An 18720-nucleotide genomic window follows, 5' to 3' on the forward strand; every position below is an offset into this window, starting at 1 on the left:
AACGCACTCCACGTTTGGGGCTGAGACTCCACACAAGCCCCAAGAAGAAGCCTACGCATCTGGATTCCAAGGGGCTGGATGAAGCAAATTGCAACATTTCCCATCACTCAAGAGCGCCCAGCTGTAATCAACACCCCCACTGCACCTCCAACCCACTTCTAGGTGAGTCAAAATCCCAGAATACCAATTGCCCAGCGGAAGGAAGTAATGAATTTCCTTCATACGTCACCATCTGGGACCAGGGTCTGAAATCTTTTGGGAACAGCCTCCAGATGGACATTAGCCTAGAACTGGACTGTTCCCAAAGGTTTGAGGAACGCCTCTAAGCCCTCAACTAAGGTGCATGGCTGGCTACCCATGCCACTAATTGCCAGGACAGTTCACAATCAGACCAAATAACTTTTGCCAAATCTGAGATTCAGGGTTGCTTTTACTCACAATAAGGGTTAATGCAGTAGCTCCATAGCTCTGTAGCTATAGTGAGCTGCTTTTACTGTAGGGTCTTATAAGAAAGCACATAGGCCTCCGTTGATACAGCTCCAAGATGTGCAGTTAATCAGGCTCACTTCTTTGGCTGGGTAGGACATGCCTGAGATCCGTCCTTTCCTTCCCTACTCCCCAGGGTACTGGCAAAATTTTGCAGAGAAGCCTGCATGGCACAGTGTGAACTAGATCTGCTGTAGAATAGAGCTTATTAGTGCAGCTCTCCCATCTCTTCCAAATATCACAGTTGTCTTCACATTTTGAAAAGCAATTAAAATCAACAGCACGTAACATATTACAGCTGTAGTAAACATTTCCCTTGGCCATGGCAAACAGCCCTGGGAACTCTAAACTGCAAACAACAGCCCCTCCTCCTGTTTGCAACGGGGATGCACATTTAGGTTCAAAACACAGCAAAAGTGATTTTCTCCCAATTTTTTGTTTGCCCTCCCGCCTTGGGAGCCACAACCTCCAGAGTACTGAATCCAGAAAAATCAATTCCCCTGAGCACACTGGGCCTTATTATTCTGGAGTTTATGAAAAGCATAAACTCTAGTAGAAACAAGTATTAATCACGGATTGCTGAGAGGGATGCACACCCTATATTGTATTCATTTCTCACTGGCTACAGGTTTGTCTGGTTAATCCCAGACACTGATATTCATTAGCTAAATGAATACACCCACAGCAAGAACAGAATGAAATTGTGGGGTTGCTAGTTGGCATAACTTCAGTGACTGTTAGCAAGTCTTCATGCTTTATACACCAGTTGTCAGTCATAGCCCTGTATGCGATTTATAGGAGAGATAAGTGCTATCATCATCTCTCAAATAAACAGATAGAAACAAGAAGTGTGAGGCTTGTCTGAGGCCACTGTGGAGCCAGCAACTGAAAATCTGACAGCTCCAGGCCTGTGTTTATGAATGTAAATTGTCTGATGGCGTTGGTCATGTCTTACTGGTCACAACTCTTGCAAGGTGCATTAGTTCACAAACAGATCCTTTATTTGAAAATAACTTTTCAAGAATGACAAGCTCTCACAGCCTGTGTTACATTTAAACTGGATGTTGTCACAGAAATGTGCCGTGTCGCATGTTGTTTTATCCCTTTGTTCAATTCCTCCTTCTCGTTGAGTTTGCAATTAAGTGTCTTGCAGGAAATTCCCAATTTTGATTGGATTTGTTGATTACTTGCTGGGGCATTGCAGGAATTAGACTGTGAAGAACAGTGATTTGAGGAAGGCAAGCACCACACGCAACTGTTCCCTCTTACACCTCAGAGCCACACCAAGCCTTACCATGTGGGTCGGTGCTCAGTTCTCATCGTCCACACTACGGGCTGAATTGGGGCAAGTTTTAGATTTACAGGAATCTTGAGTTGCTGTTGGCGCAGTAGAAAATCCAAACCCCTGCAATTTGTACGGCCTGCATAAACCCAGTCATCTTATTTTAAATGTTTCTGTCAGTGTAAATTTTTGAACAAGTTTGAGCAGGTTGCGTCCTTAAAATTTTTGAGTAAAATTTCACAGACTGAGAAGGACACAAAGTACCACTCGAAAAGAAGTCGCTGCCCTGTAAGATTTTGAATACCCAACTCATAAAAACAAGTCCTTTTGTGACTCTGCCCGCACCCGAGGAGCAGCGAGCCCCGCCGCATCCCGGGGGCTGCCCGGGCTCCGCTCCCCGCCGGGACCCGCCACCGTCCCCCGGCCGGCACCAGGGGCGGTGGCGCCGGGCGGGGGCGCCCCCTGGTGGCCGCCGCCCGGCACGGCACGGTACCAAGCGCCCTTCCCACCCTCCCAGCGGGTCCGGGGTCATCGCGTGGGTTTCGCACTCGCATGCGAGTATTTCCGTCGCTCTTCCAGGTGTATGGAATGCACTTAGAATCATAGAATCACAGAATGGTTCGAGTTGGAAGGGACCTTAAAGATCATCTAGTTCCAACCCCCCCTGCCCTGGGCAGGGACACCTCCCACTAGACCAGGCTGCTCAAAGCCCCATGCAGCCTGGCCTTGAACACCTCCAGGGATGGGGCATCCACAGCTTCCCTGGGCAACCTGTTCCAGTGTCTCAACACCCCCACGGTAAAGAATTTCTTCCTAATATCTAATCTAAATCTAGCCTTTTTCAGTTTAAACCCATTACCCCTTGTCCTATCACTACCCTTCCTCATAAAGAGGTAGGGCTAGGCCCCCTTTAGGTACTGGAAGGTTGCTTCCTGGAGCCTTCCTGGAGCCTTCTCTTCTCCGGGCTGAACAACCCCAACTCTTTCAGCCTGTCTTTATAGGAGAGGTGCTCCCGTTCTCTCATCATCTTCATGGTCCACCTCTGGACCCACTCCAACAGGCCCATGTCCTTCTTATGTTGGAGGCCCCAGAGCTGGACACAGTAGTCCAGGTGGGGTTTCACGAGAACAGAGTAGAGGGGCAGAATCACCTCCCTCGACCTGCTGTCCATGCTGCTTTTGATGCAGCCCAGGATACAGTTGGATTTCTGGGCTGTGAATGCGCATTGTCAGCTCATTCTTGAGCTTCTCATTCACCAACATCCCCAAGTCCCTCTCCTTGGGGCAGCTCTCAATCCGTTCTCCACCCAGCCTCTATTTGTGCTTGGGATTGCCCCAGCCCATGTGCAGGAACCCCAACCAACTTGCTGGTGGGCTTCTCAGATTGCTCTGTTCTTCATCACACCCGGCTCACATATGTCAGGCATCCCTCTGGATCACTTCCCTTCGCGCCCCAACAGTGACGTTTGTGCTATTACTGAACGGTGGATTTATGAAAGCACCGAGGCCTGTTCACAGCAAAGTGCCTTGCGGGACCAGAATTCAACATTTTAAGCCTGTTAGGAAACGGCAAAGGGAATTGCATTACTGTAGATATGTGTGTGTTCTGCAGAGGGGAAGGTTGGAAAAGACTTTAAAGCTCTTTCAGGCTTCAGAGGAAAATAATATATCAATAAATACAAACCAAGTGAGAAGATCATGCAAAAAATTGAACTGAAGGTGGGAGCCAGTTTCATATCTTAGGATGGGTTCTCTTGGTTCTCCCAAGGGCTATGTACCTCTGCTGAGGGCTGTCGTCAATCTGTGCAGGCCTAGCTGCTGGCTGGAGGGAGCATTGGGAGCCTGCTTGGGACCATGAGATCTTACCCAACTCCTTCAGGAAGTACTAGCTCAGTTCTGCCTGGTCAATGCCACCTTCATACCCCAGGGCTCAGGCCGGCGGGGTAGGAATGGTGGTGAGTGCTGCTTATGAGTCGGTGGAGGTTGGGGCAGACCACTTGGGGAGGAGTGTCTTTCTGTAGGTAAGACAGGCCCCAATGTACTCTTTGGCAGCAGAGATGTGAGGAACTCTGGAGGACCATGGCACCCTGTTGTTCTAAGACCTATTAGCCTGTTACTCATCTAGCAAGTCTAAAGCTACCTGGCTAGGTGAATTCCAGGGAGAAATACCAGGATTAGCTTCCTAATGGAAAGTTTGTAGCATTTATCACAGTTGCTTTCTCTTCTTTCTTCTTCTGAATCCCTTTGTTATTTTATATGCAAGTTTCACATCACTTTTCATTTGTTTGATTTGTTTCCTTTCTAATTTGAAGAGTCACAGCTTACTTAATCTTATCTGTTAGAGCGGCATTCCATATATTTGGCTATTCTTGTTGCCCTTCTTACTTGTGAATAGTAATGGTCAGCTCACAGGCCATCACTTCATACATGAAGCTGGGATTTTTTTCCCCACAAGCATCACTTGACATTTATCCACAATAAATGTTAGTTCAGGCAAGCGAAAAGCAGCAGAAAAAAGCAAGAGTGGAAAACTGTGGGCTGCTGCCTTCTGGGGGCAGTGTGCGCTTGTGTAATTACAGTAACCATGATCAGCTTTATTTCTCAAGTGCAAGCTGTGTGCTTGTTGTTTCAAGAATTTCTCTTATGCTGGAATACCTCCCCATCGGATCTGGTCTGGTTCTTTGCACTTCCTGGACTTATTAACACTGGGGCCATTACTTGAGGTTATTAAGTAAATTCTTTCCCACACACACCTCCAGCTGCCAGAGTTTTGTCTCTTTTTACTTTAGATCTCTTTGGAGTCTTTTTCTCTTTCTACCCCCACCCCCCCCCCCAATATATATAGGCATGTTGATTTTCCCCTTATTATCCTCTCCTAGTAGAGAGCTATTTGAAGGGAGCCTATAGAGATATCCCTTGTGGAGACTGGGATTTCAGCAAAGGTTGTCTAGTCAAAACAGCTAAAACCAGTGGTTAGAAGTTCTCCCGCCTGTAGTGTGACCCATATCAGAAGCAAGTAGCACCTTCAGCCTGGAAAACCTTAATTCACAGTACACTCCTCCTGGTCGCTGAAATATATGCTTTTGGGTCTTTGATTTATCATCTGTCACAGTGTATATACAAACATGGTATGGCATGATTATTTTCTGAAAAACACAAGAAATTAATAATCGAGATAGGTTAGTTTGTTTGTTGTTGTGCATCCTCATGCTTAGAAATGTTTTGCAGCAGGAGCTTTCTGAGGTGCACACATAAGAAATGAGTACCTCATAGCTAGCCCAGCCTGATGTTAAACCTGAAGTAATTTTCAGGAAAAATTACTTAAGTCAATTATGATGGGATCGTGGGGGATGCTTCTACATTTTCTCTTGTGTTTTTCCCCTCTTTTTCATATGTAGTATTAAAAGACTGTCTTAAATAGATTCTTAGAAATTAAATTTGAAAATACGTACTTGGCTATCTTGTATAAATCAGGTATTTTCCTCAAATATATTCATGAATATCCATCAATTCTCTTTTAAATAGTTAAAAAATACTGAGTAATAGGGATAATTTCATAAGTGACAAAAATATCTTTAAAACTAGGAAAATGAATCTAGATGAGGGTTTCTGATTACTCCATTGAGATAAGTGACACAGAAAAGGGAGAAATTTCTTCTGAGTCCTTTTTCCAAATACTTTTTTGCCTTGATTAGGTGTAATGTTGTCCGGCCATGACTTATTATTCCAACTCTTTTATTATCTCATTTTTTTGTTGTATATCACTGTGGAAATACTTGCTAACCTGTGCAAGTAAGTAGCCCACCTCCAAAGAGCTCTGTTTACTTCCAAGAAGGCACAATAACCGTTCAGTAGAGGAAATGATTTACGATGAGAAGGCAGGGTCACCTACTTCAAGATCCGATTGTAAGGTTAGACTTTAACAAAGGAACACTAAGAAATGAGCACAAAGAAGGTTTTACAGGCGCAGAGGACAATAAAAGCAGAAGTTGTAATGTGAAGAGTAAGACACACAGCTGAAGCTGATTGAAAGGAATATAGTTTTGCAATGTGGGTAATTCATAACCCCTTGAACTGGAAGTGTTTTCTTAGCTAATTAAACCATTAGGATTAAATAGTCTAAAACGATTGTTGTGGATGTGGTTTTAATCCTTGGGCAGTCTAGAGGTCTTGGCAGGTGGGGTCTCTACACCTCGGAGAGGTTTATGTGCCCAGTTATCCGGCCTCAGCTCCCCTCGCAGCAAGCCTTCACCGTTGCCTTCTCCCTCAGGCCCTGCAGCAGCTCCACAGGGCCAAGGCAGCCGCTGCCGCTGGGTGTCTCTCGGCGATGCTTTCTTGAGGACATCTGAGCATCTCAACACTTGACTGGTGATCAAAACTCTTCCAGTGCAGCACACAATTCAGCTGAGGCTCTCCTCCTTTCTACTAACATTCTTTGACTGTTAAGGAAGGAATTTGAAGCCATTTGGTTTGGACTGTCTTTCCCGGTTTTGTGTACTGGGATATCCTGATGACATTCCCTTCTCACTGCTACCTGTAGGACTTGAGATACTTGTTTTATAAATGCTAAATTGCATTGGCAACGGATTGCTGTTTCTCCCCCAGTGGCCTCTTTTTTGAGTCAGTAGTAGCAGGACTGTTTCTTTAGTCCCTGAAACTTTTTCTCTTTCTCACCTTCCACTCAGATGTTCCACATCTGTTTTAACTGTATGTAGCTTGCATATTTTTCCTTGTTGCTTCTTAAATCTTTACTGCTGCAAAACTTCCTGTATACACTACGGGCTGGTCTTCATGGACTAAGCACTCAGCAGTGCTACTCCTCCCACTTGTGCTGGATGCACTCACATGGGGATGGGATCATTCCCAAAGGGCATGCGCGCTTCCCAGGTGGTGCTGAAAACCTCAGGCGAGTCCTGAAGGTCACTTGTCCTCTGCTCCTGTTCCTAAAACTGTTCCAGAAGCAACTCACGTGGACAGGGTTGCACACAAGTCCAGTGTGTGCAGGACATTGTTGACTGTCAGCCTGTGCTGGCATTTGGAGAAGTTACACTGGAGGCTTGAATTCTGAATGACGCTGTTGCTGGGCCTTGCATTTGCACTAGCCTATGGCTAGAGCAACTATGTGTTGTGTGTTTGGGTAGAACATTATGCTAAGATGGTGGGATGGTAGACTTTGGGCAACCAGAAGCCATTGAGTATAAGTGTCCTTTTCACGTAATACAACCCTTGCTATTGTACTGGCTATAAACTTAGTAACTAATAAAGTTTTAGTTGGGAGAAAGGTGTTGAAAACACAAGATCCTAGTCTCTGGCAATCAAATAAATTTCTGCAATGTTTGGCCTGTTAGCAGGTGGACAAAGACAAGCAAGTAAATATAAATTTAATGCATGAAGTGTGCATGGTGTCTATAAGAAGGCTGCATCTCTAAATCAGCTGGGCGGGAATCACAGCTCAAAACTGCCCATCACAAAGTTTCATATACAGAAAAGTACAAAAGTTACTGGTACTAAAGCAGGTCTGTTGTCACCTGTACTGGACAGTCCCATGTGCCCCAAAACCTGGTGATCTAGGCAGTCACCTTTGTGATTTCAGTCTTGGTAAATATGCTTTAGAAAATGATGAAGAAACTGTTTCAGTTACCAGGAAGTGCATACTGTCCCAAGGGAACAAGAGGATTATAACCTCTGGACAAAAATGAAGATATAGATTGAAATAAATAGGTAATATTTAGGTTTAGAGAGCATCTAAGTTCTTGACAAAAAAATATGGGCATGATATGAAGCTAATCTCAAAACAACCTGTTGTAGCAAGAGAAATGGAATCATATGGGAGCTCCAAAAGTTTTGTGTGTGCCTGTAAAACTTTTGAGTTTCATACTGTAATGGTATTTCTAGTGACATGCAATACAAAAAAGTTTTGAACTCCTCTGTTCCCCCTGCTGAAGGGAAGTGCGAGCTAGGAATAGGATTTTCAGCTCCTCAGCTAGCATCATGCATTTGTCAAATGAATTACCCCAGCTCCCAGGCCGACGCCATCCCAGCCCTGGTTTGGGGGCCATCCAGTGGGGACAGGGACAGTCCAGACAGTGCTTTCACCTACCTCCATGCCCACCTAGGAGCAGAGACAGATGCCAAAGCTGAGACAGATGTTAGTTCTGTGGATTGTATTTACAACCAGCAGGTGTGATTTCCACAGGGAGCTTGCTCTTTCCTTCAGAATGACAGCCCAGTGCTACAGCTGCGTGGGATCACAGAGTTCATGTCCTCTTCCAAACACACTCAGAGCCAAAAGCTAAATGAAGTTTCGCCCATAATTGTAACAACAGTATCTGTTTTCTCATGTAAACATAAAATGCTTTGTCACTCTTTCTCTGACCCACCCACTAGCCTATCCTTCTTTGCTGTAGGGAGCTCGCTTTAAGGTAGCTGCGTCTGGATCCTTGGCCTTTACGTATTCTGACATGTTTTCGTCTTGGAATATATATGTAAAGATGCCTTTCATTTATCCTTGCACAGTTTATGGTGCCTCTCTGCTTTCGTTCCCATTTATGGGGCTGTAGTACATAGACTCACATAGGCTACGCACCATCCAGTTGCATGTACACATGCACACCTCAGCATGAGTCACCTTGTCCACATCTTCGTGACTAGAAACACAGTTCTGCTTCATGCATTCGCACGCACTTCTGTGATTTACAAGTATTCAAGAGACACACAGCCACACGCTAGCATCTTATTCTGCTGCTGTGATGTAGTTTTTGCTAGTACTTTTTGAATGTAATGTAAGGACATTAAACATGGAAATAATACCTTCCTCTGCAGTATAGAAATTCCTTTAGATACTTTGAGAGCTTCTGAATGTGCAAATATTTGTGTTTCCGCACAGTCAGGTGTATTTGCCTCCTGCCCTTCAAAGGCAGGAAGTCTGTGTCACTGCAGACTCAGTGTGGTGGATTCTTAACAGGGATCCCAACCCAAACTGACAGATCTTGGGTATAATTTTTTTAACCTGTCAAGAACCATCTTTTTTTCTTTTGCATTTTATTTTCATTAACAAGATACAAGGAACAAAGTACACTCAGAAGGAGGCATAGAAAGCAGTAACATTTGCAGCCACGCCATAGAAAAGTGTCGCAGGAGCATAACACAGGTTTAGTGAGTTTTTAATTGCAAATGGCACTGCATGCTGAAGGCACAGTTTTGGGGAGAAATCTGGTGAGAGCTGCACATTTAATGCAGAGTGGCACCACTGCATTATCTTCACACAAAATCAAGATCAATAGGAAAGCGTCTGTATCTTTTCGTATTGGAGGAGCGACCTGAATTCTGCCTTTCCGTGGCTGCTGCACTCCCCTGAGGTCGTGAGAGAGCCACTGTCCCACGCTCCGCCTCATTTCTCTCATTGTAAAACATGATTTACTTCACTTATTCCCGCAGGTTTTGTGGCTGTTAATGGGGAGCGTAAATCACCGTTCTACTATTGCTCTGGCTGGGAAATCAGGCCCATCTTTCTCACTGTGCGTTCTCTGTTCGTCACACGCAGGCAGAACTGAACCCTGGAGAAACTGGAGAGCCCAGCTACTGGGTGGAGGCTTTGCTGTGGTTCCCGAATACCCTCTTGCTGCGCTTGTTGGCTCAGGCTGTGTTTGTAAACACTCACAGGCCTGCTCCTTTGGATTGTTCTTTGGAGCCAGATTTTCTTTTGATGTTAAACAGGATGTGTGTGCTAATTAATTTATTTTACTCAGGGTAGGAAATTGCTGCCAATGTTCTTTGGAGAGTCCTGTGAGCCATCTCTCCCCTCACATAAACATTCAGGCAATTTTGGTTAAAGTGTTTATTTTTTTTAACTATGCATAAATGTTAATCTGGCTGTTTTACAGCAGAGAGGTTTTACAGGCTCCTTTAAAAATGTCAAGGTCATGTTTAAACAGTTACTGTTTAAACTGAGGAGATGAAGCACTGGACCAAGAGGATTCAGAGGTGAAAAAATGAAAACCAATATTTTCTGCTAACAGGTGCTATTTGAGAGTTTAGCGCTGGTGAAAGTGCTGGTGAAATACTTTGGAGACTGATTGCTTCTGCATCTACTCCTTTGTATTTGTACCGTGGACATTGTTAGTGAAAATACACCCTTCCTGCCTTAGTCCTCAGTTGAAAGGACTTCTGCCCGCTGATGACAGGAAAGCGCAGGCTCTGTAAACGTTGATTTCCTGAGACTGCCAGGAGGGGCCAGTTCATGCCAATTATGGCAGTGACATTTATGATGTGGAGGTATACTACTTCATGGTTTGTAATGGTCCAGGAGGCTGTGGTGATTAAATATTGCTTGTGAGCTCTCCCAGATTCAGACTAATCTCTCAGAAGATAAAGGATTGAGAATCCCGGTACTGGATGATTCTGTCATTTTGCATATTATAATGCAGCACTCCCACTTGGGTAATGAGCACAGCGTGCTTCTTTTCAAAACTGAAAACTTTCAAACTGCAAGTTTGACAAAAATAGTCAAGCTTTATGGAATGCTATTAAGCTATATTTAAGTTGGAAGAGAGCAAAACACTGTATTTTTTTCAATAACTTCCCCTTTTTGTGATAGCATTAAATAACTCCAGTCCTGGTTTGATGTTTAACTGGTAGGGTGTTACGATTTGAGAGCTGATGCAGCTCAAACTGATCAGTCTATCGCATGCTACTAGACATGCACAGTATTTTACCAAACAAGACCAGACAGACGCTGTGTTCTGAAGAGACTGCAGTTAGAGACTGATCTTTCGAGATACTGTATGACGGCAGATTCCCCAAGGGAATTATTTGGTCTCTGTAATCTCAAGTGTCTACAGACACTTCACTGTAGGTTTGGTGTCTAGCAGTCTTATTCTAGGACAATAATCCACAGCCATTTAAATCAAGACCTAACTGAGAATTTAATGGAAAAAATTTAGCATCTCCCCAAGGATCATACCATAAATTCAGCTGAGATGACAAGAGGAAGGAATTGCAAGATGGATAGTGTGAGATACATGAAATTTATCTTTCATTTGAGTTGAATTCAAACAGAGCTAGTAGTGGCCAAATGTTATGATGACTTTAGTGATGAGAGTGAAATTGGAGGTTTTCCCAGTGATCTGTGCTCCATTTTAAAAAGCAAAGAAACAAAATTTGTTGTAGCTGGCACTAAATGGAAGTCTTTTTTTTAGCAGTAGCAATAGATAGCAATGACTGACCCACAGAAACCAAACTGCTCATTTCTCATTCCTTTTGGTTATGGGTGACCCACAGCAATGAAGGAGTTGCTTGTTCATATTCTTCTCAATGCTGTGAAAGACAGCATTCAGCTCATGAGGACTGTCCATCCGTCATCTTTTTTGCAGTACTAGCCTTCCCGTGGACAGAGATCTCATTTAAAAAATGAGGGAGACCCCACCCTAGGACATGTCATTAGTTTTCAGTATTCACTCAATAATCAGTAATGTATAACACCATACAATATTTTAAGTTGGTAGGGATATCTGGGATATAGGGAGAAATCTGTGTTCATCCTTTACATAACAGTCATTGAGTCACACAATCTTGTTTAAACAAACAGTGTGAATCTTAAAATAGCCCCTGGACATTCCACCGCGATGGCCATATTCAAATGAATGTTCAAGATGCTTCCCCACTATCGTATACCAACACAGTAACCCTTCAGTGACAGCAGAGCTATCCAAAGACAGTATTAAACTACACTCAGCACTGGACACGCAGATCTGTTCACTTGCTCTGGTGAAGCACAAAAATCTGCTTCTCTGCCATCCCCTCACCAAGGGAGGCAACAGACATGAAACATTTTGAGGCTAAGCTCATCTGAGGGTGATTTTGACATACTAGTTATTGTTACTGGATAATTACTACAGGAATTCATGGAACATGACCTTGTTGACATATAAATGGTGGGAAACCGTGCTCTTCACCTGATTAACAATTGACATCGTCCAGTTTCAAGAAGATAGGAACGAAAACTTGAAATTCTTTGAATGCAATACTATTAATAGTGATAAAAATACAGAATTAGAGGAAATTGTTCTTACTGCTCAGAACATTTGTTTGGTTTCCATAATCCTCACTGTTTTTTTTTCTATAGGGTCCTATTGATACATTGCAAAGGATAGTTTAGATATGATAAAAGCATAAATATTTTGTGGAACTGATCAGTTTAGAGAGCAGACAGTAGACATTGCAGCTCAGCATTCAGAAATTGTTTAGTGGTATCTCTCTAGCAAAGAAAGGTTCAAAGAGAAGGCTGGAAAGGCTACTCTTCTGGAGCTCACTCAGTTTCTAACCTAGAGGTCAGGCTAGTATTGGAGGGACTTGGATTTTCATGAGATGAGAAACATAAAATCAGGCTGCTGCAGCCCCTTCGGTATGGGTCTGCAGGTGAAGTACTCAGCTATTCAAGACTGTCCATGTGTTCTCCTCCACCAGGCTTTGCCTATATCATGTGTCCTGAACAGACTGTGAAGTCGGTCAATAAACCTGGTATTGATCCCTCAGTAAAGGTAGGATAAGGCTCCAGAGAAAAGACTGTGCAGAGTGAGTTTATGGCAACTAAATGAACTGAATGTGTACCGAATACTTCCCTTTCCTAGTTGGGGACCTAAGCCGTGCTTCTGAAATCCAAAGTCTCAAGCACTTCAAGCTGAGAGGAAAATACCTCATGTCTAGGTGGCTTGCAAAAGTTCCGGTGAAAGCCAAGTGTCCCCATGAGTCACTGGGGGAGCTGAGGAACCAGGTGGGCCACCAGCGGGTACACAGAGCCTGCCTGGGGGCACTGAGACCCTGCCAGACCTCAGCCACCCCCTCTGTTGTGTGAACTCCCCTGGGGACAGTGACCCTCAGCACTGAAGAGCAGAGATGTATAGAAGAGGGCTGGCCATTTGGACATGCCTCCTGACCCTGTCTCAGAACAGAAGAGAGCACTCAGTGACATTAAAATAGAACAAATTTGCAATGATATCAGGTTATATGTTTTATGAGCCATATAATTAACATGCGACACTCAGTGCCATGGGATATTATTGACTTAAATAGCTTAGTAAGTATCAAAAAGGATTAGGCATTGACATGAAACAGAATAGCATATGCACTGACACAAGCTAGGATCAAAATTACAAGGGCTACCAATCCTTGTGCTTCAGGGCATATTTTGATCATCAGCTTGGGGTCAGGAGAAAAGCCACTCTCTAATCGAGTAGTACGCAGTATGCATGGGAGCTATAGTTATATAGATCTCTTTTTTGGCCTGTTTTGATTCCTTTCCCTTCTCCTTCTCTGTCTTCCTTTCATCCCCTCCTGTTCCTCCTCCCTCACATTTATCGTCTGCAATAGGTCACTACTGAAGACAAGACACTAAACTAGATGGATGGCTGAATAGTCCGTACTAATAGGGTAATTTAATGTTTGCTTCTCTCCAGAACTCTAACGTTTATTTCAAATATAAATTTTATATTCACTCGCCAAAAAGTTCCTCTCTTTCCAACCTTCCTTCTATGCATGCTACTTTGTATTTTTATCAGCTACATCTCCAAATCCACTTCGGCTCATTTGAATCATGATTTTTCAGAGGTAATAAATGAACCTCAGTTTGGGAGAAGGAAGAGAACAACCAGGCACATTAAAGCAGCCTGATTTTTCTGATAGATACGCAACAATTGCTTAAGTAAAAAAAATTTTGAGAGATCTTATATTGTATAGCCAACATGAATAATCAGCCATGAAAATAAGGGGGTTTTTCCTGCGTACCTGACAGTGAGTCTGTGGACAGTCCTGATAAAATGATGCATGATTTAGGTAACTCTTAATTTTTCTTTGTAGAGTCTGAAGCAAAATAATTGTTAGGAATTTTAACATCTTCCTCATTTTAAGATGATGCAATATTTCACACAATTCTAGGGTTTCGGGTGTTCTGGTTTGTATTTTCATATGTTACTATACTGAAGTAGTGCAAGGAAAGCCCCACATAAGAGCAGGGGAGGTTGAATTTTATGTCCTGTAAATGCCTTGTGAGTGATAAGACCTACCTGGAGTTACTCTCTCTAAATAGACAGACTGGACAGCAGAGGCATAGAGAAGAAAGATTACTTGATTCTTTGTGGGACCCCAATTTAACGGCAGAAAACCAAAGAATGTCTATTTAAAAAAATATGCCTACTTATTCCATTCATTGCTAATTTTTTTATTGCTTCTTGCCTTCACTCTCACAGACCGATTTCTAACTCCACCCATTCTTACCCTTCCCAGGTCCTTTATTTTTGCTAACCCCCTCTCTTCATATCTGGCACTAGCCAGCACTGCTCCACTCAGCACACTGATACACGCTGCCCTTTGGCTTATTCAACCTTGCTGGAAAGAAGCTACCGTGCAGCTTCTCCAGCACCCTTCCCATTTTCCACAGTGGGTTGAATTCCAGTTAGTTTCTGTGAACTCATTTTGTAGTCCTTTGCTCTGCTTCCCTAAAGACCAATGCTTTTGTGTTATTGCCTTCCCACAGACATTCTTTAACGTGCCAAAGCTGACCTTAGGCTCCATGGACCTGATCCGAAGTCCATTAGCATGAGAGGAAATGTCCATTTACACCCATGGGCTTTGCATTAAATCCTTTGCATTTTACTTACTTTCTTTAGTGCCTCTTACTCAGCTCCAGTTATTAAAATCAGATTAATCCCTGACAGATCCCTGACAGTTCAGTGTACTGTATAAGCCAACCTGTGCTACTTCAAAAGATAGAGACCAAAACTGCTGCTCCACTAATGTGAAATCTGCAGCTCGCTAATACTAAAAGCAAGGCATTACTTCCAGATTTCAGTCCTGCATAACTGAGGTCAGAATCTCACTGTTCATTAGCTGAATCTGCCGTTACTAGCGCACAGGCTCTCTCACAACCATTTCTTACTGTTCAGATATTTTTTGGTCGCTACAACATTATTCTGCCCAGGCACTGTTCAAGATTCACCTCTGTTTGCAGTTTTACTCTCAGTACAAGTAGACTGCTATGTCAGCCAGAACATCAATATTTCTTTCTGTTGACACAATACTCTCTTATCCATATTGCCACCCCTCCTCCTGCTTCATTTTGTCTACATTCCTTTTGAAAACTCTACTCCCGTAATTTAGTCTCCCACTCAGTACTTGGTTTAATCAAGTCTGTCACTCAATTTATATCCCACTTCTCGCTTAACACAAGTTTCTCGGTTAGCAATCTGTTTCTGTAGCACTTGCTATGCATAACACATGGTTAGCTTTTTTTTCCACACTTGCTTCTCTGTTCCCTTTCTGATTTCCAGACCTCACTTTTCCTTGTAACACTTAAAGATGAGAAACTTCCTCATCTGCCTCCCTCTTTTTATGTTCCTTATGTATTTTTATGAGACCACTGCAATCAGGGCTTCTTAAATATCATTGGGTGCTTTGTGTAGGGCACAGAACAGTCCCCGAGTCCAGTTAGAACAGTTTTCAACTGCAGAATCTCACTCAGTTTAATACATAGCTTTAGGTAAACCTCTCCTGTTGCTGTTATTTCTTTGTTGTGGCTTGTACCCCTTTCCATCTTCATCATCTTTCCTCAGTTTGTAGGAACACAGGACACATGCAAAAAAGTTCTCTCCCTCTGGCTGCTCATTCAGTACAGTGTGCTAAAATCTGCTCTTAAACATCCACCCTCAGTTTTTGTGTTGAAGAACAAAGAGCGGAACAGAGTCTTGTTCCAGTTGCTCCGTGCATTTTAACACAGGGGACTGGTTTGCATGTGTCTTGACTACATCACCTAGTGCAACCACAGCACAAACTTAACAGCTCGCCTTTCCTGCACAAAGAACATCTAATTTCATTTTGGATGGTGGACAGGCACTGCAGGTTGTGTGTCATCAACATTGCCCACCACTGCATCTGGAATATCCTACTTGGGTTTCGTGTTATCAGCCAATTGCCCCGGTAAGGACCGTGGGTTGTCAGATTGCTTTCCTCCTCATCTGCAGCTCTTCCAGCTGTTAAGAGAAACTGGTGGACCACTGAATGAGGCTGTTGGAGCTGGTTTAGCTCAGCAGGAGGCAGGTTCACTGATTGGCACCTGTTGGATAGATCATTTGTTGGTTCTTTGAATTATTCTGCTGGGTCAGCAGGTTTCCAGGTTTAAATGCTGGCATGGTGTAAGACGCAGAATGCTGTTGTTTCATAATCACCTTCTAGAAGTACTGCTTTGTTATAATGCTACTGTTATGTTGTCCTACTTTTGCTATCTATTTTCTGCATAGGCTGGGTGAATTTTTGCCCACTGCGTTACTTGGGTGTAGACTTTGCAGCACTGGGCTGGCTGCATTTAACCTGGAGACGGGGAGTGGGGGGGAATGATATGCTGGTGGCTGCTGTCACTGCTTTTCATGTGATTGAATAACATGTCGATTTCCTAGTCTGGTCACAGAGCAGTAATGCATGGTACTTATACGGTACTTTTCATTTTCAGATCAGTTTAATACTGTTCCCGGCTTATGGTATGCTCATCTGTCTCTCTGTATGTTCTTGCCACAGCTCACGCTCCCAGTCGTGCCGGAGAGGCCGGAGCAGTCCTCCCTTCTCTGGCTGGATCAGTGACTGCCCTATATAAATCTGCGTATTAAGCAGATTTGGCAATTGTTCAGACAGAGACAGACTCACTTAAGTAAGAGGTGAAAACAAACTTGCTTATAAAGGCACTGCAGACAGCACTCTCGGATGGTATGCTATTAGAGACAGAACAGAGGCTGGTTTGTTTTCTTTTGCAGTTGGAGACTGATGATTTCTGTTTGTCTTCTGCGTCCAAGTCCCATCACCATAAACCATACGTGTGTGCGAATGCCGGGGCTCATTCTTGAGCAGTTTCAAGACATTTCGCGTGTTACCGCTCCACCTCTGCGCCAGAAGGTTCATTTCCCCGGGGACTCCCGCACGCACCCACCGAGGCCGGGAGGCGCGATGGGCCCAGCGCTGAGCCGGGTCGGGAGGAGGACTCGGGGCTCCGCTGCCCCTGCCGGCGGGGGCAACGCGGGGCGCCGGATCCCCCGCGCTGGGCGGTGGCCCCCGACTGCGGCCAGGGCGGCCGGCAGCTGCCTCTTCTTCCTCCCCGCGCCTCCTCCTCCTCTTCCACCGGCCAGAGCGGCAGGGAGAGCCGGGCGGCCGCTGGCTGCGGGCCGGTGCAGGCATAGGCCGGGTAGCCCGGCACTCGCCCCGCTGACGTGCGCCTGGGGGAGGGCGGCGGCCCCCCCTTCCCGCTGCACGCAGGAAGTTTATCCGGCCGCGGCTCTCCCCGCCCCGGGCGCTGCGGCCCCGGCCCGGCGCCCCCCGCGGGGGGAATTCAGAGCGATACCCCACGGCGGGCCCGACCGGGGGGGCTCCTCCTGGCCCCGCAGCCGCCTGCGGAGCGAAGTGGATGGGCTGGGGGGGGGGAGTTGAGCTCGCCGCAGTCTGCCCGCCCGCCCTCCCTCCCTCCCTACGCGGGGGCGCTGACTGCAGTGCCCGCTCCGCCGCCGGCGGGCGGGGGGGAGGCGGCCGCGCCCCGGCTGCAGCCCCCTGTGCGGGCGGGCGGCGGCGGCGCTGCGGGCGCCCCGGGAGCGCCCCCGGCGGCCACACCCCGCGGCGGGCCGGGGCTGGCGGAGGGGCGGAGGGAGGGGGCCGGCGCGGGGTGTCTCCGAGCCAGTTCTCGCGGTGCTGGCCAGGCTCAGCCTCCTTCCCCTCCCCGGCGAGCGGTGACTGTGCACGGCGGAGCGGGGAGCGCCGAGCCGGCAGCGGGGGGAGCCCGCGCCGCCCCGCCGAGCCAGGAGGGAGGCCGCCGAGCAGCGCGCCCGCCCGGCCCGTCCCGGCCCGTGCCGGCCGCCTTGCCCCATGCCCCAGCGGCGCTGAGCCTCCCTGCAGCCCGAACATGGCCACCACGGCAACGTGCACCCGCTTCACCGACGAGTACCAGCTCTACGAGGAGCTTGGCAAGTACGGAGCCCGCGCCGCGCCCCGACGCCCGCCCCGGCCCCGGGACCCGGCGGCGCTGCCGGGAGCCCCGTGCCGGAGCCCCGGCTCTCCCGGGAGCCGGAGGAGGATTAGCCGCCGCGCTGTAATCCTGCTCTCCAGCCCCGCGTCCACCCCAGAGGCATCGCCGCTGGGAGGGAAAGGTGTTTCTGCGCCCCTGGCTCGTCCCCGCCGCTGGATGGGGTGTCCCCGCAGCCTGACCGGGGCTGCGCGCTCCTGTTGCACCCCGGGACTTCCTCTCTGCCCCCCGTGCCCTCCTCAGGACCGGGCTGCCGCCTTCTCCTCCCCGCACCGTCCCCCTGCTGCACGTTGCTGTCCCCTTCAAGTGTTTGCGCGCTGGGACGCGGCACTGTTACGGCCACTCCGCGATGCTTCGGTCCCCACTTCCTCGTCCCTGCGAAAGGACCAGGTGCTGCTGCTGCACCGCGCTTCTCTCTCCCTCCCGCCTTCCTTCCCTCCCTCTCTCCGCACTTGTCTCTGCATCGGCAGACCTGCTCTGCACCCTCGGATAGGGTTTTGCAGGGGGGACCTTCTTGCCCCCTGCAAGCAGCGTAGCAAGGGTCAGGGTAGGATGATGGGGACAGTGCTTTCCTGGGTGCTGCTGCTCACCCCCTCCCTCCCTTCCTGCACCAACTGCTGGGCTCTGCTGCATCTCTTCAGCCCGGTGTCCCTGTCCCTCCCCGTGCTGCTGCAGCTGTGTGTCACCAAGCCCGGGCCCCAGTGCCGGTGCTCACCTTGCTGCTTATTGGTTTGTATGTAGAGGTTGAGGAAGGGGAGAAAAAGGCAGGACTCTGCGGTATCGGGAGGATTCAAGCTATTTTAGGCTCTCCGTAGGGCTAACTGTCTTGTGGGGCCCTTGTGCAGCTTCTGTTCCCTTTTCTTATACTTTAAATATGTACATTTGTCCATAGACAGGAGTTCACG

General features: G+C 46.7%; 1 protein-coding gene across 11 annotated transcripts in view; it reads left to right on the forward strand.

Annotated features, from left to right (window-relative positions):
• Nucleotides 1-17465: 17465 nt before the first annotated feature.
• The window catches only part of CAMK2G (calcium/calmodulin dependent protein kinase II gamma), a 121749-nt gene continuing 120494 nt past the window's right edge, over nt 17466-18720 (forward strand). For 2 of the 11 annotated variants that reach the window (XM_054207006.1, XM_054207010.1), the window contains exon 1: nt 17469-17760. In XM_054207006.1, coding sequence (XP_054062981.1) covers nt 17696-17760 — 65 coding nt within the window. In that variant the 5' untranslated portion in view covers nt 17469-17695. Of the gene's footprint in view, nt 17761-17894; nt 18206-18720 lie in introns of those variants that run through there. The other 9 variants (XM_054207012.1, XM_054207014.1, XM_054207016.1 and 6 more) reach the window with 8 other exon arrangements.

Source organism: Rissa tridactyla, chromosome 6 (genome assembly GCF_028500815.1).
Source record: "Rissa tridactyla isolate bRisTri1 chromosome 6, bRisTri1.patW.cur.20221130, whole genome shotgun sequence".
Classification (NCBI taxonomy): Eukaryota; Metazoa; Chordata; class Aves; order Charadriiformes; family Laridae; genus Rissa; species Rissa tridactyla.